A 19,946-nucleotide genomic window follows, 5' to 3' on the forward strand; every position below is an offset into this window, starting at 1 on the left:
TTTAGTACTAGATCTCATAAAAATACTAGATGGAGTTGATATAGAGTTTTCAAAGATTGGCAACAGTGTACATCTAGTTCTTGCATACTTGTGGAAGCTCTAAAATTTTTGTGAGCCTGGTGTAAAGCCACAACAGAAGGAGCCTAATCCTAGGAAGTTGAGTGATGCTTGCTAGTATGACACTAAAATAGTTTCTACTTATGTTTAAGTTTTTCAAGGAAGATAAGCTCCTAAGTCAACAAGAATTGTAAATCTAATTCCCTTTAAGGAGCATAAAGCTAGAAATAGACCCTTAAATAAATCAAAAATGAAAAAAAAAACATAGGGTCATAAGGAGTGTTGAAACTAATAAATGTTGGCCAGCCTATCGTCTACACTAGAACAAATGGAGATATTTGAAAAAAAAAATATCTTTGGCGGATTAAGAATTCCTAAAAATAAGAGACATATATAGGACTATAAAGAAAGCTAATCTATTATTAATGTCATCGATATATATGTACCTATTTTTGCCAATACTCATTGAACATATACATGATCCCATGCATATATAGTTTGTTGCATCAACCCACTTCTTTAGGACCTTGTCGGTGAATACTTTACCATCCGAATTGTTGTATTAAATCATGCATCCATATCCTTGGTATGAGACATTAAGAGATATTTATTGTAAAGAACTCTTGTTCCATTTTCAACAAAGAAACCATAGGTGTCTAGAATTTTTGTATCAAAATTTTTACAATCCCCCTTGGTCAAACAAGCAACATCAAGAAATTTCAATATATCCTTTTACCTATAACTTAGCCCATTGTAACTTATTTTAAGTACACCTAAAATTCTCTTGCTTGCTAATGGACATTTCCATTGAAGATATGTGTTGCTAAATAACAAGAACCCAAAACTTTAATAGCTAAAGGAAGACCTTTACAATCATATTATCACACAATTTAAAAGGGTTAAGAAATTATAATCATAACATGCTTTTTCAACGGCATATCAGCTCAAGAGGACATGAGCATCATCCTTACTCAATGCCACTAGCTCAAATAATTCAACCATGCATAATAAACAAATGTTTATGTCTCATTGTTATAATGATTTTACTTCTTTTACCAAACCAATCATGTCTTCCAACTAAAGGTTCTCATTGTTTTAGATCATCCACATAATCCAAAACGGTAAAAACCCATTTACAATGAAGCATGTGGTGACCCACCCTCGTAGGTGTCATCCAAGCAAAATAGTGTCTCCTCTTTACTCTAAAAACTTAGTGGAGATACTATCCTACAAAGAGAAATTTAACTCATAATTGGATATAATGTGTTAGAGAAGTATAATGAAGTATTTTTAAGGAAACAACATATTCATAACCATTTTTAAGATACAAAATTTTGAGTGCATAAGAGCCAACCTTAGCATCCAATTTTCAAATCCTGAACATATGTAAGGAAATGCCTACATGGCAACAGTCTACACTAAAAAGAGGAAAAAAGAAAAGGGCAACAATGGATACATGTCTTGCTGGCCACTTGTTGAACTTGCTCAATATGTGATTCTACTAGATCCTCGTCTGAAAAAATTAGGGAATTTCATCATCCAAGTAACACTCAACGTAAATAATATATAGTATAACAATTAGATAAACATACAACGTTAGACAACCCGATGTATAATCAATTAAACGCATGTATCATATATGCATCCAACTTTCAATACATTCAACTTTCAATACATTCCAAGGCTATGGTGCCACTCAACTTTCAATACATTCCAAGGTTATGCAAATATAACGACTAGCACCGTGGCCCTTCATCCATCGACATATATCATATATGCATCCACAAATGACATATATCTTACATAACATGGCATCATATGGACACAGTGCCCCTACATCTCCCGACACATTTCTCATACAAATTGCTTTCCCCTTCATGTCTTAGCATAAAAGATCACAAGGTTAATCAACTACGATGTGCCCCTTTATCTCTATGACACAATAATGGTCCAAGGTACATAACAATCACAAAAATAATAATAATGTAAAGCACAATAATAATACAAATGATAGTACAAATGATTTTTTAGTAAATAGTAAATACTAGCTAAGTTCCCAAGAAAGATTGGAAGGATCACAATGGTCATGCTTAAAATCCAAGTTCCTTAGAACTTTCCTAAGTTGTACACATCCATTCATGATCACCAAACCATCTTAACAATTAACAAACATATATATCAAGGATACATGAAGCACATAACCATCATTAATATAGCACATAGACCAACACATTTTTAAATCATATGTCATGATATTTGTGTTAAAACACTCCTCGATCATAGATGCATGCTCTCTCAACATTTAAGGATAGTAGATCTTCATAATGAAAGTAATAACAAGAAAAAAAACTGTAGATATAAGGTTTTAAATATTTTACCTTTGATCTGGATGTTCTCATATCAATTACAGTTGAAGAAAATGATGATGCATATCTTGAAAAGCTCACGATCTTTCACTCAATAGCCCTTTCTTAGATCTTAGCGTTTGAGAATGGTGGAATCCTAACTTGGGGGTGGAAACTAGGGCTGGAAAACAAAATGATTAGATTTCAAGCCTTAATCCCTAAGGTGTTTTATATAGACTTCCTTATAAGCTTAAGTGACTTTAGTTTATCTTAGGTTTGGGTCATTTAACCCTAACCCATTGGATCCTAATTAATTGATCAATCCAAAAAGACCTTTCGCAAGCTCTTGTACAATCTTGTGTTTTTTCCAAAATGCCATTAAGCACACTTAAGAATAAAGAATACATATATCCCTTAAAAACTATACCACCAAGGAATATGAGCTCCAATGGAGACCATTAGGACCATAAGAAAATACTGACTCCCTTAGAATCTAATTCTAAAGTTGACTCAATATTCCACAATGGAGATGTAACTACACTACACTATTTTATGATATTATAATGAGATATAAAGCTCGAGTTTGTGACCTACTATCCACTATATGCAAACTCCCTATGAACTAATGTATATAATCTAATAATGTAGATGCTACTAAACTCTAAATGTTACCTCTACCATCCTTTAGTCTTAAATCTTCCTATTATGTAATCAACTAACATATTCTAACTTTCTAAGAGAATATGTCAAATTCCACTTAGGGAATTATTACTACATATTTCATGATTATATGTCTTTAGGATTACCTAAGGGGATGCATTATTTTAATCCCATGAAATATCATGATGTTTATCTTGTTAATAGCTATTTCCACCTATCTTAATCAACATTGACTCAATCCCTAGGAAATATACAACCACCATAGGGTCTCACCCATAGGTCAAAGTCATTGACATCAACACAAGTTCAATATTCTCTCAAGGTTGAGATCTCATGCAATATAGTAGCTTGGTGAATTCATGACTACCTGATAGAATGTCATGATTCATCGTAGGTAGAAAATTGAGAATGGAAGAAAAGTTAGAAAATTGAGGGCTTGTTTGGAAACTATTTTCAAGAATATTTATAGACTTCGGAAAGAAAGAAGGATGGGATTGCCTTTCGACTTTCTTGGAACTTCCAAGAATAAGAATTTTTTTTTGTCTGAAAACTGACCTTCATATTATGAGGTTTATTTGTAGAGATAATAAAAAAGAAAAAAAAAAAAAGAAAATGAAACTAAAAATGGAAATACAATTTTTAGTATTTTTATTTTTAAATTAAAAATGATTTTTCTAATGTCAAACTTGATAGTAAAAATTACAATAATAAAAGTATTAAAAAAAATATTCTCCAATAAGTTTTAAAATGAAAGGTCAAAGAGTCCAGGAATACATAAATAAATTTTTTATTTTCTAAAATAAAATTACAATTATCAAATCTATTTTAAAAAGAGTTAATATATTTTAGTTTTTAAAAAGAATATATATATATATATATATATATACACACACTTCACCTCATCATTGACACAATAGCCATGCAATGCGCCTTTAAGAAGTATGAGCATATGGTCCAGGATGGGAGCGGGTCAGTTTCAAAATATTCTAGGAATGGATGGAAGAGTTGTCTTTTTTCCAATTTTTGATTGATTTTTATTTTGTTTTTTGGTGATTGATGTAGGATAATGGAATCCATTATACATTTTTAAGTTTTTTTTTTTTTTTTGTTAATGTAGGATAAGAGAATCAATGAACCATTCTAATTCTTATCACTAATGAAATAGAAGAGAAGAATTGTCTTTTTTCCAATCTTACAGGATTTTTATTCTTTTTCTCTTGTAAATAATGTACTACAATTGAATCAATTGCCTATTTATGTGCTTTTTTTTTAATAATTAATGTGGAAAAATGGAATTAATTCTCGGAAGATAATTGATGTAAGAGGTAGAATTAATTATGAGGAAGAAAGAATATGGGTAAAAACACGATACAATAAGGAAGAAATAGGGTTGTAACTCTTGGGTGGATTGGAAAGGTTAAAAGGCTACTATGCCTAACTTGATATCAAAATGCCTAACTTATGCCAAACCTAACCTAAGGTTGGGTAATTAATTACCAGCCCATGTCAAATTTATGCACAATTCAAGTTCTTACACGTTAAAATGGGTTCTTGTAGGTTATTAAGTAGAATAATTATTTTAAAATGTATATCGAATAAACCATTAGAGGTTATAGTACACTACCTCTTAATTCAAGGGATGACTAGTCTTGGCCATTGGGATGAGTTTCTCATTATGAATGCACTACTGTGTATGGTTACACATTAGAAAGAACCTATGGTGAATTACGATGTAAGGTTATTGAGTAGTCATAACTTCACCAAACTACTACGTTGTATTATCTCTTAACCTTGATAAAATATTGAATTTGTTTCAAAGTTAACAATGACTTTGATTTACGAGTGGGATCCTAAAGTGATCACATATTCCTTATAGATCAGGTAACAATTAATGAAAGTTGATAGAAATAGATATTCTCAATAGAGATACCATGATATCTTATAGAATTGAGATAGAGTGTCCTCTTGAGTAATCCTAAGGAGATGTGTTCATGTAAACTATGGTCATAATAGTTATTTAACTAGAACTTAACATAAACTCTTTGTAAGGTAAGATATGTCAATTTATCACATAATATAAGGATCTCCAACTTAAGGATAGTAGAGTTAGTCTTAAAAGGTTGATAATTTTCTCTTTGTTAGACTATAGACACTAGTTCATAGGGAGATTGAGTGCAATGGATAGCAAGTCACAGACTTAAGCACTTTTTGTCTCATTATCATTTACATAGGGTACTAGAGTGCAATTGATTCTCTATAGTGGGATGTTGAATCAACTTCAAAATAGGATTATGAAGGAGAAAGTGCTATCTTATAGGTCCTAGTGGTCCCCACTCAAGCTTTGATATCAATTGTTGACATTTTAGATTTAAATAACAGAAATAATGTCAATTTTTTTTAAAAAAATTGATTTTTAGGGTTAAAATACTGATTTTTAGGTTTGAATGTTCTCAAGCCTTAAATTCAAGTGTTGAAGAATTAAATCAATGTTCTCGAAAGTCTCGTAGACCCATGATTTTCAACCCAATGATTCAACTATATTCCTTAGCACACAAATAATAGGTAGTTCAAGAGGGTAGAGGGTAAGATTCTTTTCTCTTTGGATAGTGAAAGACAAAAGTGATGGCTAACTTATGCATTTTCAAATTATTTTATCTTTACATGAAAAGTTAAAATAAATTAAATGAGTTTGAAGAAGTATTTTATGATTTTAAATCTATTTTTTATTTTTCTTTTATTTTTCTCTCTATTTTTTTTTCTCATATATTCTCTCTAAATTTTTGGGAAACCAAACATAATCCAAGAAAAAGAAGGAAAAACAAAAGTAATAGCACTTACTGATTATGAAGGTGCCATCCAGATAGATTGATTGCTTCTTTCAAGGCTGCTCTCCACTTCTCTATCTTCTCTCTATTCTCCTTGCTCACATCTTTTTCATACTCCATAAATGCTTTCCCATAACTCCCCGTCTGGTTTCTCACTTCGGTTGGATCCACATGGTAGAAAACTTGGAGAGCCATTCGCCTCATTGTTGCCACACTCAATAATCTTTATAACTTCATCCGAACACCATCTAGAATCAGCATAATTTTCGAGAAAATAACAATGGAAATCCTTGACTGCTCGATAGCTTTCAAGAGTCCTGGTGCTCCTCTATCAAGTTCTTCATCATCTCTAAAGGTGTGAATTCCATTTGCAACCAAAGCTGTGTATAGATGATCCATAAAATTTTTGCGGGTGTCTTTCCCTCTGAAACTCAAGAAAACATCATGACTCCAGGGAGGGATAGAAGAAGAGGGTGCTTGAGTGCTGCTTGAAGCCATAAATGATAACTGCTGAAACTACCATGGACTGGAGATTTCTGCACTGATTCTACAGGGTATGAGACTTAGTATTTAAGTTGTTTCATTAGGGAGAAAATATGGGAGGGTGAAGTAAGCAAGAAATGCAGCACCTCAAAGTCAACAAATTAGCTTTATCTTGGAGATCAATCCCAGGAAGGGGGTACCTACCAGTCAACAACCTTTATTTGTTTGTTTGTTTTTGTCTTTTTTTTTTTTTATAAAAAAAATGGATATCAATCCCAAAGATTGTTGTCCTTTGGGATAAGAATGGGAGAAAAAAATTCTTATTCATTGGGATAAGAATAGAAGACGAAAATTCCTATTCTTCTCTTCCTTTCCACATCTTTTTCAGTAACTAAGATATGAGATTAATAAATAATTAAATCTAGAGGTTAAAGAAGTTTAATTAATCAGTTTCTCTTTACATATTTAACAAATTATTAAAATGACACTTTAATAACATTTTTATGAATTGTTAATATATGAAGAATAGTAGTTAATTATTTATATACATTTTGGTTATGTTTGGTTCTGAACAATACTAGAAAAAGAAAAAATATTAATTAAGGAAAATAATTTTTTTTCTATTTGGTTATCCCATGTAAAATACGAGAAAAATATTAAATATAGTTAAAATTAATTTTAAAACTTATATATTTTCAAATCTAGCTTTATATTCAAGAGTTAAAATAATAAAAATAATTTATTAACTTTAAATTTATTTTTTATTTTTCTTAAATTTTTTCTCTCTACTTTCTTTCTTTTATATTTTTCTTAAATTTTTTGATAACCAAATACAACTTGTAAGTATTAGGGTTGCAACTTGGGCGGATTGGTTGGGATTGATGACTAACCAAATCCAACCTGAATTAAGAAACAATCAACCTAAACTCATTTTTCTAAACTCGAGTTAAATTCGGGTTAATCGAATTAGACTTCAACTGATCAGGTTACATTTGACTTTGTCGGGTTTATTGGATTGTATAATTCAAAATTTTAAATTTTTTAAAATATAATTATACTAAAATTTAAATAATAAATAACACAAAAGTTGAAGATAATAATAAAAAAAATGAAAATAAACTTCTATATCTTAAAAAAAAAAAGTATAAGATATAAAAGTAAAATAAACTTATTTGTCTTTTTTGAAAAAATAAAAAATATATAATATAATTATAATTTGATATTTTTAAAAATCTAAAAAGAAAATGAATATTATCACATAAAATAATAAACATTATAAATACTATACAAATATTAAATCGCATTTTGTTTAGACTAAGGTTATTCAAACATTGACCCAAGTCTAATCCAAATTAAGTTCAGGTTTGAGAAAACTTCACCCAAATACAACCCGATTAATAAAATTGTTTACCCAAGCCCATCCAAACATTGGGTTGGGTTCGATTAGATTGGGCCAATCTGTCCAAGTTACACCCTGGTAAGTACAAAAAAATAAAAATAAATAAAAGATAAAATACATGGTATAAGGTATGATTACAATTTCCCTTTTAATATATCCCATGTTTGTGAGATTAGTATTTTTTTTTTCTTATTACTTAATGGATGGAGCCGGAGAGTGGACTTTTGGATAATGATCAAGATTGGATTTGATAGTATTTATGTGGGTGATGGGGTGGTTATGAGGTGATTTTCATCCCTTAATAAAGTTGTGACAGAAAATATGGTAGGTGGTTATAATTCATTTTATAATAAGTTCCGTAGAGCAGCGCTTCTAGTCCAATAATCTTCTCCGAAGGCGTGTCTTCCACCTAGTGAAGATGACAGGAGATGCCTTGCTCCACCACCTCTAATCCAAGGACAGTGAAAAGTGAAGAGTGGCTTCATTCTTTTATCCTTCCAGTGGACACTCAAATCAACTTTTTCTAAGCTATAGAAATCGGGTTAGAACTTGGAATAGAAATGCATGAAAACTTCACAAATATATAAAGAATTTAAGCTTCAAATACAGATCATTAACCTCAATTTTCAAGGCCACCAAACAGCCCCAAAGTAGAGTTCATGAGATTGAAACTTTCAATAACAAGTTGTAACGAATTTTCCATCATTTTTTATATTAAATGTCGAAATTTAGAAATCCATACTTTCCCCTTTTCCCTTATCTTTGCCTACACTTTCCTTTTTGTCATTCATTTTTGGGTTATCAGTAGGTGGAAATTTAAAAATTTTTAATAATCATTTAATGACGACGTCTTTACCTCACTTTCCTCTATTTGTTGGGCAACCAAACAAACCAAACTTGGAGTTGACAGTTGGGGTTATACCTTTCAAAGGCCTTTGTTTTGGAAAAATATAATAAAAATATTAAAAAGATCATCTCCTTCTTCCTTTAAATTTTCATATTTTTCAAAGCAATTAGATGGAGGATAGGTTCTTCTTAGTCTTCCTATGAAAGCACCTATAAATGAGATATTATTGTGAGTCAACAACTGGGATTATATCTTGAAGCAATTACTGTTTATTGTTACATAGTGATCACGTGCTTCACCAAACTAGGTCAATTCTTCTTAGTGAACTTGCCAAACACTTGAATGTTCTCAAACCTTAAATTCAAGTGTTGAAGAATTAAATCAATGTTCTCGAAAGTCTCGTAGACCCATGATCTTCAATCCAATGATTCAACTTTATTCCTTAGCCACAAACAATAGGTAGTTCAAGAGGGTAGAGGGTAAGATTCTTTTCTCTTTGGATAGTGAAAGACAAAAGTGATGGATAACTTATGCATTTTCAAATTATTTTATCTTTACATGAAAAGTTAAAATAAATTAAATGAGTTTGAAGAAGTATTTTATGATTTTAAATTTATGTTTTATTTTCCTTTTATTTTTCTCTCTATTTTTTTGTTCTCATATATTCTCTCTAAATTTTTGGGAAACCAAACATAATCCAAGAAAAAGAAGGAAAAACAAAAGTAATAGCACTTACTGATCATGAAGGTGCCATCCAGATAGATTGATTGCTTCTTTCAAGGCTGCTCTCCACCTCTCTACCTTCTCTCTATTCTCCTTGCTCACATCTTTTTCGTACTCCATAAATGCTTTCCCATAACTCCCTGTCTGGTTTCTCACTTCGGTTGGATCCACATGGTAGAAAACTTGGAGAGCCATTCACCTAATTGTTGCCACACACTCAATAATCTTTATAACTTCATCCGAACACCATCTAGAATCAGCATAATTTTCCGAGAAAATAACAATGGAAATCCTTGACTGCTCGATAGCTTTCAAGAGTCCTGGTGCTCCTCTATCAAGTTCTTCATCATCTCTAAAGGTGTGAATTCCATTTGCAACCAAAGCTATGTATAGATGATCCATAAAATTTTTGCGGGTGTCTTTCCCTCTGAAACTCAAGAAAACATCATGACTCCAAGGAGGGACAGAAGAAGAGGGTGCTTGAGTGCTGCTTGAAGCCATAAATGATAACTGCTGAAACTACCATGGACTGGAGATTTCTGCACTGATTCTACAGGGTATGAGACTTAGTATTTAAGTTGTTTCATTAGGGAGAAAATATGGGAGGGTGAAGTAAGCAAGAAATGCAGCACCTCAAAGTCAACAAATTAGCTTTATCTTGGAGATCAATCCCAGGAAGGGGGTACCTACCAGTCAACAACCTTTATTTGTTTGTTTGTTTTTGTCTTTTTTTTTTTTATAAAAAAAATGGATATCAATCCCAAAGATTGTTGTCCTTTGGGATAAGAATGGGAGAAAAAAATTCTTATTCATTGGGATAAGAATAGAAGACGAAAATTCCTATTCTTCTCTTCCTTTCCACATCTTTTTCAGTAACTAAGATATGAGATTAATAAATAATTAAATCTAGAGGTTAAAGAAGTTTAATTAATCAGTTTCTCTTTACATATTTAACAAATTATTAAAATGACACTTTAATAACATTTTTATGAATTGTTAATATATGAAGAATAGTAGTTAATTATTTATATATATTTTGGTTATGTTTGGTTCTGAACAATACTAGAAAAAGAAAAAATATTAATTAAGGAAAATAATTTTTTTTCTATTTGGTTATCCCATGTAAAATACGAGAAAAATATTAAATATAGTTAAAATTAATTTTAAAACTTATATATTTTCAAATCTAGCTTTATATTCAAGAGTTAAAATAATAAAAATAATTTATTAACTTTAAATTTATTTTTTATTTTTCTTAAATTTTTTCTCTCTACTTTCTTTCTTTTATATTTTTCTTAAATTTTTTGATAACCAAATACAACTTGTAAGTATTAGGGTTGCAACTTGGGCGGATTGGTTGGGATTGATGACTAACCAAATCCAACTTGAATTAAGAAACAATCAACCCAAACTCATTTTTCTAAACTCGAGTTAAATTCGGGTTAATCGAATTAGACTTCAACTGATCAGGTTACATTTGACTTTGTCGGGTTTATTGGATTGTATAATTCAAAATTTTAAATTTTTTAAAATATAATTATACTAAAATTTAAATAATAAATAACACAAAAGTTGAAGATAATAATAAAAAAAATGAAAATAAACTTCTATATCTTAAAAAAAAAAAAGTATAAGATATAAAAGTAAAATAAATTTATTTGTCTTTTTTGAAAAAATAAAAAATATATAATATAATTATAATTTGATATTTTTAAAAATCTAAAAAGAAAATAAATATTATCATATAAAATAATAAACATTATAAATACTATACAAATATTAAATCGCATTTTGTTTAGACTAAGGTTATTTAAACATTGACCAACGTCTAATCCAAATTAAGTTCAGGTTTGAGAAAACTTCACCCAAATACAACCCGATTAATAAAATTGTTTACCCAAGCCCATCCAAACATTGGGTTGGGTTCGATTAGATTGGGCCAATCTATCCAAGTTACACCCTGGTAAGTACAAAAAAATAAAAATAAATAAAAGATAAAATACATGGTATAAGGTATGATTACAATTTCCCTTTTAATATATCCCATGTTTGTGAGATTAGTATTTTTTTTTTTTCTTATTACTTAATGGAGGGAGCCGGAGAGTGGACTTTTGGATAATGATCAAGATTGGATTTGATAGTATTTATGTGGGTGATGGGGTGGTTATGAGGTGATTTTCATCCCTTAATAAAGTTGTGACAGAAAATATGGTAGGTGGTTATAATTCATTTTATAATAAGTTCCGTAGAGCAGCGCTTCTAGTCCAATAATCTTCTCCGAAGGCGTGTCTTCCACCTAGTGAAGATGACAGGAGATGCCTTGCTCCACCACCTCTAATCCAAGGACAGTGAAAAGTGAAGAGTGGCTTCATTCTTTTATCCTTCCAGTGGACACTCAAATCAACTTTTTCTAAGCTATAGAAATCGGGTTAGAAATTGGAATAGAAATGCATGAAAACTTCACAAATATATAAAGAATTTAAGCTTCAAATACAGATCATTAACCTCAATTTTCAAGGCCACCAAACAGCCCCAAAGTAGAGTTCATGAGATTGAAACTTTCAATAACAAGTTGTAACGAATTTTCCATCATTTTTTATATTAAATGTCGAAATTTAGAAATCCATACTTTCCCCTTTTCCCATATCTTTGCCTACACTTTCCTTTTTGTCATTCATTTTTGGGTTATCAGTAGGTGGAAATTTAAAATTTTTTAATAATCATTTAATGACGACGTCTTTACCTCACTTTCCTCTATTTGTTGGGCAACCAAACAAACCAAACTTGGAGTTGACAGTTGGGGTTATACCTTTCAAAGGCCTTTGGTTTGGAAAAATATAATAAAAATATTAAAAAGATCATCTCCTTCTTCCTTTAAATTTTCATATTTTTCAAAGCAATTAGATGGAGGATAGGTTCTTCTTAGTCTTCCTATGAAAGCACCTATAAATGAGATATTATTGTGAGTCAACAACTGGGATTATATCTTGAAGCAATTACTGTTTATTGTTACATAGTGATCACGTGCTTCACCAAACTAGGTCAATTCTTCTTAGTGAACTTGCCAAACACTTGAATGTTCTCAAACCTTAAATTCAAGTGTTGAAGAATTAAATCAATGTTCTCGAAAGTCTCGTAGACCCATGATCTTCAACCCAATGATTCAACTTTATTCCTTAGCCACAAACAATAGGTAGTTCAAGAGGGTAGAGGGTAAGATTCTTTTCTCTTTGGATAGTGAAAGACAAAAGTGATGGATAACTTATGCATTTTCAAATTATTTTATCTTTACATGAAAAGTTAAAATAAATTAAATGAGTTTGAAGAAGTATTTTATGATTTTAAATTTATGTTTTATTTTCCTTTTATTTTTCTCTCTATTTTTTTGTTCTCATATATTCTCTCTAAATTTTTGGGAAACCAAACATAATCCAAGAAAAAGAAGGAAAAACAAAAGTAATAGCACTTACTGATCATGAAGGTGCCATCCAGATAGATTGATTGCTTCTTTCAAGGCTGCTCTCCACCTCTCTACCTTCTCTCTATTCTCCTTGCTCACATCTTTTTCGTACTCCATAAATGCTTTCCCATAACTCCCTGTCTGGTTTCTCACTTCGGTTGGATCCACATGGTAGAAAACTTGGAGAGCCATTCACCTAATTGTTGCCACACACTCAATAATCTTTATAACTTCATCCGAACACCATCTAGAATCAGCATAATTTTCCGAGAAAATAACAATGGAAATCCTTGACTGCTCGATAGCTTTCAAGAGTCCTGGTGCTCCTCTATCAAGTTCTTCATCATCTCTAAAGGTGTGAATTCCATTTGCAACCAAAGCTATGTATAGATGATCCATAAAATTTTTGCGGGTGTCTTTCCCTCTGAAACTCAAGAAAACATCATGACTCCAAGGAGGGATAGAAGAAGAGGGTGCTTGAGTGCTGCTTGAAGCCATAAATGATAACTGCTGAAACTACCATGGACTGGAGATTTCTGCACTGATTCTACAAGGTATGAGACTTAGGTGGTGTTTGTTTTTTGGCTGAATAGAAAAAGTCAAAATATTTGGCTTTTTCTATTCAATTAAAAGTAACTCATTGACATCAACCAATATAATTAAATTAAACTTATTGATAACAAGTTCACTTTAATTATGTTGGTTAATATTAACAAGGTGCTTTTAACTGAATAAAAAAAGTAAAATATTTTGGCTTTTTTTATTCAGCCAAAAAACAAACACTAGCTTAGTATTTAAGTTGTTTTATTAGGGAGAAAATATGGGAGGGTGAAGTAAGCAAGAAATGCAACACCTCAAAGTCAACAAATTAGCTTTATCTTGGAGATCAATCCTAGGAAGGGAGTACCTACCAGCCAACAACCTTTATTTGTTTGTTTGTTTTTGTTTTGTTTCTTTTTTTTAAAAAAAAATGGATATCAATCCCAAATATTGTTATCCTTTGGGATAAAAATGGGAGAAAAAAATTCTTATTCATTGGGATAAGAATAGAAGAAGAAAATTCCCATTCTTCTCTTCCTTTCCACATCTTTTTCAGTAACTAAGATATGAGATTAATAAATAATTAAATCTAGAGGTTAAAGAAGTTTAATTAATCAGTTTCTCTTTACATATTTAACAAATTATTAAAATGACACTTTAATAACATTTTTATGAATTGTTAATATATGAAGAATAGTAGTTAATTATTTATATACATTTTAGTTATGTTTGGTTATGAAAAATACTAGAAAAAGAAAAAATATTAATTAAGGAAAATGATTTTTTTTCTATTTGGTTATCCCATGTAAAATACGGAAAAAAATAAAATAAATATAGTTAAAAATATTAATTTAAAAACTTATATATTTTCAAATCTTTATATTCAAGAGTTAAAATAATAAAAATAATTTATTAACTTTAAATTTATTTTTTATTTTTCTTAAATTTTTTCTCTCTACTTTTTTTCCTTTACATTTTTCTTGAATTTTTTGATAACCAAATACAACTTGTAAGTATTAGGGTTGCAACTTGGGAGGGTTGGTTGGATTGATGACTAACCCAAACTCAATCTGAATTAAGAAACAATCAACCCAACTCGACTTCTAACCCGGGGTACTGTCAAACTCAATCTGAATTAAGAAAGGGGTACTCAACCCAATCTCATTTTTCTAAATTCGGGTTAAATTCAGGTTGGTCAAATTAGATTTGGGTTGATCAAGTTACACTTGACTTAGTCGGGTTGATTGAGTTATATAATTCAAAAAATTTAATTTTTTTTATATATATCTATACTAAACTTTAAATAATAAATAACACAAAAGTTCAAGATAATAATAAAAAAATGAAAATAAACTTCTATATCTTTTTTTTTTTTAAAGTGTAAGATATAAAAGTAAAATAATATATATATATATATATATATATATATATATATATATATATATAATATAATTATAATTTGATATTTTTTAAAATCTAAAAATAAATAAATATTATCATATAAAATAATAAACTTTATAAATATTATACAAATATTAAATCGCATTTAGGTTAGGCTTAGGTTATTCAAACATTGACTCAAGCCTAATCCAAATTAAGCTCGTTGAGAAAACTTCACCCAAGCTCAAGCCGAGTAATGAAAATGTTTACCCAAGGTCGTCCAAACATTGGGTTGAGTTCGGTTAGATTGAGTCAACCTGTCCAAGTTACACCTTAGTAAGTAAAAAAAACTAAAAAATAAAAGATAAAATACATGGTATGAGGTATGATTACAATTTCCCTTTTAATATATCCCATGTTTGTGAGATTAGTAATTTTTTTTTCTTATTACTTAATGGATGGAGCCGGAGAGTGGACTTAATGATCAAGACTGTATTTGATAGTATTTATGTGGGTGATGGGGTGGTTATGAGGTGATTTTCATCCCTTAATAAAGTTGTGACAGAAAATATGGTAGGTGGTTATAATTCATTTTATAACAAGTTCTGTGGAGCAGCGCTTCTAATCCAATAATCTTCTCCTAAGGCGTGTCTTCCACCTAGTGAAGATGACAGGAGATGCCTTGCTCCACCACCTCTAATCCAAGGACAGTGAAAAGTGAAGAGTGGCTTCATTCTTTTATCCTTCCAGTGGACACTCAAATCAACTTTTTCTAAGCTATAGAAATCGGGTTAGAACTTGGAATAGAAATGCATGAAAACTTCACAAATATATAAAGAATTTAAGCTTCAAATACAGATCATTAACACCTCAATTTTCAAGGCCACCAAACAGCCCCAAAGTAGAGTTCATGAGATTGAAACTTTCAATAACAAGTTGTAACGAATTTTCCGTCATTTTTTATATTAAATGTCGAAATTTAGAAATCCATACTTTCCCCTTTTCCTATATCTTTGCCTACACTTTCCTTTTTGTCATTCATTTTTGGGTTATCAGTAGGTGGAAATTTAAAATTTTTTAATAATCATTTAATGACGACGTCTTTACCTCACTTTCCTCTATTTGTTGGGCAACCAAACAAACCAAACTTGGAGTTGACAGTTGGGGTTATACCTTTCTAAGGCCTTTGTTTTGGAAAAATATAATAAAAATATTAAAAAGATCATCTCCTTCTTCCTTTAAATTTTCATATTTTTCAAAGCAATTAGATGGAGGATAGGTTCTTCTTAGTCTTCCTATGAAATCACCTATAAATGAGATATTATTGTGAGTCAACAACTGGGATTATATCTTGAAGCAATTATTGTTTATTGTTACGTAGGAAGGTAATAATAGCTAAAATACGGCATGTGATCACGTGCTTCACCAAACTAGGTCAATTCTTCTTAACTTTATTTCAAATATTCTTATACTTTTATATTTTTCAAGTTTCAATAAAAACTTCAAAGAAAAGAATAAAGAGGGCATATAAGAACATTTCTGGTTTGGAAAGCTAAAGAAAATAATAGAATCTAATACACATGTGCATATTTATAATCAAAATTTCAAAGATTAAGGAAAAAAATAATTAGAAAAATCAATAAAGCTTTTAAATGATATACCTCAATCTTGCATAATTGGACAACTTCTTTCATAATAACTATTAACCCCATTATTATTAATTCTCCCTTTCTTCTATTTTACATTCAAAACCTAAAATTTTTCTTACCCTTTCTTTATGCTTAAACACTCCATATTTAAGACAAACTACAAAAAAGTATTGGCCTCTATACCACAAATTTATACTTATCTACTATAGTGCAATAGGCTACGTAGTTAAGTTAGTAATTTTGTTCCATTTGGATTACAACTTTTCTAGTGTCACATGTCTTACTCTTCATTAAAAACTCGAGGTTGTTATTGATCATCCAAGATAATATAAGTAAGCATAAAGAGCCCTGTGAAAAGGCTAATTAGATTTAATTAAGGCATGAAGTGAACAATATAATAAGTTTTAAAATTGAGTATAAATATTTTTAAAAATGATTTTAAAAATCCTCAAGTGCTCAAACATAAATCACAACGCTCAAACGTTGATCACAATGCTTAAGCACTCCTAAAGGCACTCAAACGCTCATTGCAAAACTCCAACTCTGCCCTATATTTTTCATTTATTTTATTTTTGGAAAATTCTAGATTTTGTCCACTAGGTTTTTAGCGTATGAAGAACATGCTGAAAAGGTTTCTGTTCTTTGATACAAATTTTGAGAAAACCCTATTAACCTTCCCTACAACTCAAACTCTCAAGAAGTTCATCTTCCCATTCTCTTAGGTTGAAAGAGAGTTCTATATCTCCTTAGGCATTGAGGTAGAGTCCATTGGGATCATGCGTGGTGTTGCATTGTGGATGCAAGAATCACTATAGGTACTACGAAGTAAGACTTAAAGATAGCATCCACAAAGTAAAACTATGTATTATTCTTTTGTGGAAATCTGTGAATGGTGATTTGTAAGATATTGTGGGAAAGATTGAAGCCCAAATTGTGACAAATATTGTGGTGATTTATGTGATTTTTTTTCCATATTTGTGTTTTTTCCATTTTATTTGTTCCTTGTATATATGTTAAATAAGGACCCGATTATGTAAATATACACAATTTTGAATGAATTTTTGAGTGATTCTCAGTTTCTTCAAATTCTCAATTTCTTCATGGTATCAGAGCAGTGTTTGCGCTAAAACCCTAATCAATCCAAGGCTGCCCAAAGAGGAGACAACCATGAGTCCAGTCAATCGGCAACCCATGAAAAAGAGTCGGAGATACACTCCTCAATGGGACCGGTTGGTGGATTCGACAACTCCCCACTCCATCTTACCGTTGAAAAATTGAACGATAAGAATTACAGAGAGTGGGCGCAAGCAATCAAGCTTGTTATTGACGGAAAGGGAAAGTTAGGGTTTCTTATTGGCGAGACTCGATGACCACCTCTGATCGATGTAGTAGCATCCCAAAAATGATGGTCCGAAAACTCCTTCATCACCTTATGCTTGATTAACTCCATGAAGCCAGCCATTGGAAAAACTTATATGTTCCTCCCAACGGCAAAGGATGTGTTGGATGCAATACGAGAAACATATTTCGATGCCGAGAATGCTTCCCAAATCTTTGAACTCAAGACATGGTTTTGGTAGATGAAGCAAGGAGATCAGGAAGTCACTGAATACTACACCGAGATGCTGGGTTTTTGGCAAGATCTCGATCTCAACTATGAAGAGGAGTGGGAGTGCACAGGTGACAGTGTGCGCTTCAAGAAGAAAATGGAGAACGAGAGGGTCTTTGATTTCATAGTGGGGCTGAATCGCGGGCTTCACGACTTTAGGAGCAAGGTTCTCAGTCGTCGGTCGTTGCCCTCCATTTGAGAGGTCTTCTCTGAGGTGCGACGAGAGAAAAGTAGAAGGAAAGTGATGTTGGAGGAACATCTCTCATCTGGGCTTGAGGCTTCAGCCCTTGTAACCCATGGGCCTCATGTTGGATCTAGTAGGCCTCAATCTGGATTAGACCCAAGACAGTACAAAAGGACTTATTGTGAGCATTGTAAAAAATTGGGCCACACTAAAGAAACTTGTTGGACTTTACATGGCAAGCCCGCGTATTGGAAGCCGAGACAACCCAATAAAGCCCATAGTCATCAGGCCTCCATCGAAACCCAGGTAGACAAAACACCCACAAAAATTCGTCAATTAACTTCTAGTGTGGGGTTTAATTTCGACCAGCTTGTGAAATTATATGAGTTTTTTTTCTAATTTTCAAGCCTCTAGTCAATCTTTTATTACTCTGTCCTCTGGTTTTTTGGCCCAAAAAGGTACCTTTCTGACAACACTTAACACCATATCTCATAGTACTCCCTGGATTATTGACTTTGGTGCATCTGATCATATGACGGATGGTCATAATTTATTTTCCACATACTCTCCCTGTGCCGGTAATTTAAAAGTAAAAATTGCAGATGGTACTTTATCCCCAGTTGCTAGCAAAGGGAGTATTCGTATTTCTGAGTCTATTACTCTCAACCCTACCCTACATGTACCTAATTTATCTTGCAATTTGTTGTCTATTAGCCAGTTAACAAAAAAGTCTAATTGTTTAGCTAAATTCCTACCATCTCATTGTGTTTTTCAGGACTTATTATCAGGGAAAACGATTGGTAATGCTAAAGAATGTGATGGTCTATATTACTTCAATGAAACTGATGTGTGTGGACAGTGTTCTCCTACTGTTTATAATTCTGCATCTCGTCATAAGGATAGTGAACTTTTTTTATGGCACAAAAGGATGGGTCATCCTAGTTTTTAGTACTTAAAACATTTATTTCCTTCACTATGTTCAAATAAATCTTCATGGGATTTTCAGTGTGAAGTGTGTGAACTTGACAAACACCAGCGAGCTTTTTCTTCCCAAATCTAAGTAAAGACCATCCATACCATTTACTCAAATTCATAGTGATCTATGGGGACCCTCACATACCCCTAATAGGACCCATAAAAAATGGTTTATTACTTTTATTGATAATCACACTCGCTTGTGTTGGGTATTTTTGTTGACTGATAAAACTGAGGTTCGATCAGTCTTCATGAACTCTCACTCTATGATACAAACTCAGTTTCACACCAAAATTCAAATTCTTCGTACTAATAATGGTACTGAGTATTTCAATCACTCCTTGAGCACTTATCTACAAGAAAATGGTATTATACATTAAAGTTCTTGCATTAACACCCCTTAGCCAAATGGGGTTGCAGAACGAAAAAAATATACATATTCTTGAAGTTGCTTGTGCTTTGCTGTTTATCTCTCACATGTCCTCACAATTTTAGGGTGACTCCATTTTGACAACCACATACCTTATTAACCAAATGCCTAGTCAAGTCCTATCTTTTGTCACACCCCTCTAGAAATTCCAAGAGTTTTTTCCTCATTCTAGACTCGATGCACATCTTCCACCTCGTGTTTTTGGGTCCATTGTGTTTGTCCACACTCACAGACCTAAGTGGAACAAATTTGATCCCAGAGCGCTTAAATGTGTCTTTCTTGTCTCCTCTTCCACACAAAAGGGCTACAAATGCTATGACCCAATTTCACAAAAGCTATATGTTAGCTTAGATGTCACATTCTTTGAACATACTCCCTAC

At 31.5% G+C, this 19,946-nt stretch overlaps 1 protein-coding gene and 1 long non-coding RNA gene across 2 annotated transcripts; both read right to left on the reverse strand.

Annotated features, from left to right (window-relative positions):
- Positions 1–1,326: 1,326 nt before the first annotated feature.
- On the reverse strand, positions 1,327–6,773 carry LOC132253265 (uncharacterized). Its single transcript, XR_009465111.1, has 2 exons — positions 2,436–6,773; positions 1,327–1,570 (listed from the first exon to the last, which is right to left on the reverse strand). It is a non-coding gene; the product is annotated as an uncharacterized LOC132253265 (long non-coding RNA).
- A 4,530-nt stretch (positions 6,774–11,303) lies between these two features.
- Positions 11,304–13,349, reverse strand: LOC132253193 (disease resistance protein ADR2-like). Its single transcript, XM_059734702.1, has 2 exons — positions 12,810–13,349; positions 11,304–11,754 (listed from the first exon to the last, which is right to left on the reverse strand). Exons 1-2 carry the CDS (start codon positions 12,989–12,991, stop codon positions 11,571–11,573), a joined length of 366 nt encoding a protein of 121 aa, XP_059590685.1. The 5' UTR covers positions 12,992–13,349; the 3' UTR covers positions 11,304–11,570.
- Positions 13,350–19,946: the final 6,597 nt, after the last annotated feature.

Source organism: Vitis vinifera, chromosome 18 (assembly GCF_030704535.1).
Source record: "Vitis vinifera cultivar Pinot Noir 40024 chromosome 18, ASM3070453v1".
NCBI lineage: Eukaryota > Viridiplantae > Streptophyta > Magnoliopsida > Vitales > Vitaceae > Vitis > Vitis vinifera.

What these genes read in the sequence shown, in the direction of transcription:
- LOC132253193 (XM_059734702.1), bottom strand. Translation starts at nt 12,991, where the DNA reads ATGGCTCTCCAAGTTTTCTACCATGTGGATCCAACCGAAGTGAGAAAC. An exon ending in GGATGGCACCTTCATGATCA is followed by an intron (nt 11,755 to 12,809) that starts GTAAGTGCTATT and finishes CGATTTCTATAG; the next exon opens with CTTAGAAAAAGTTGATTTGA.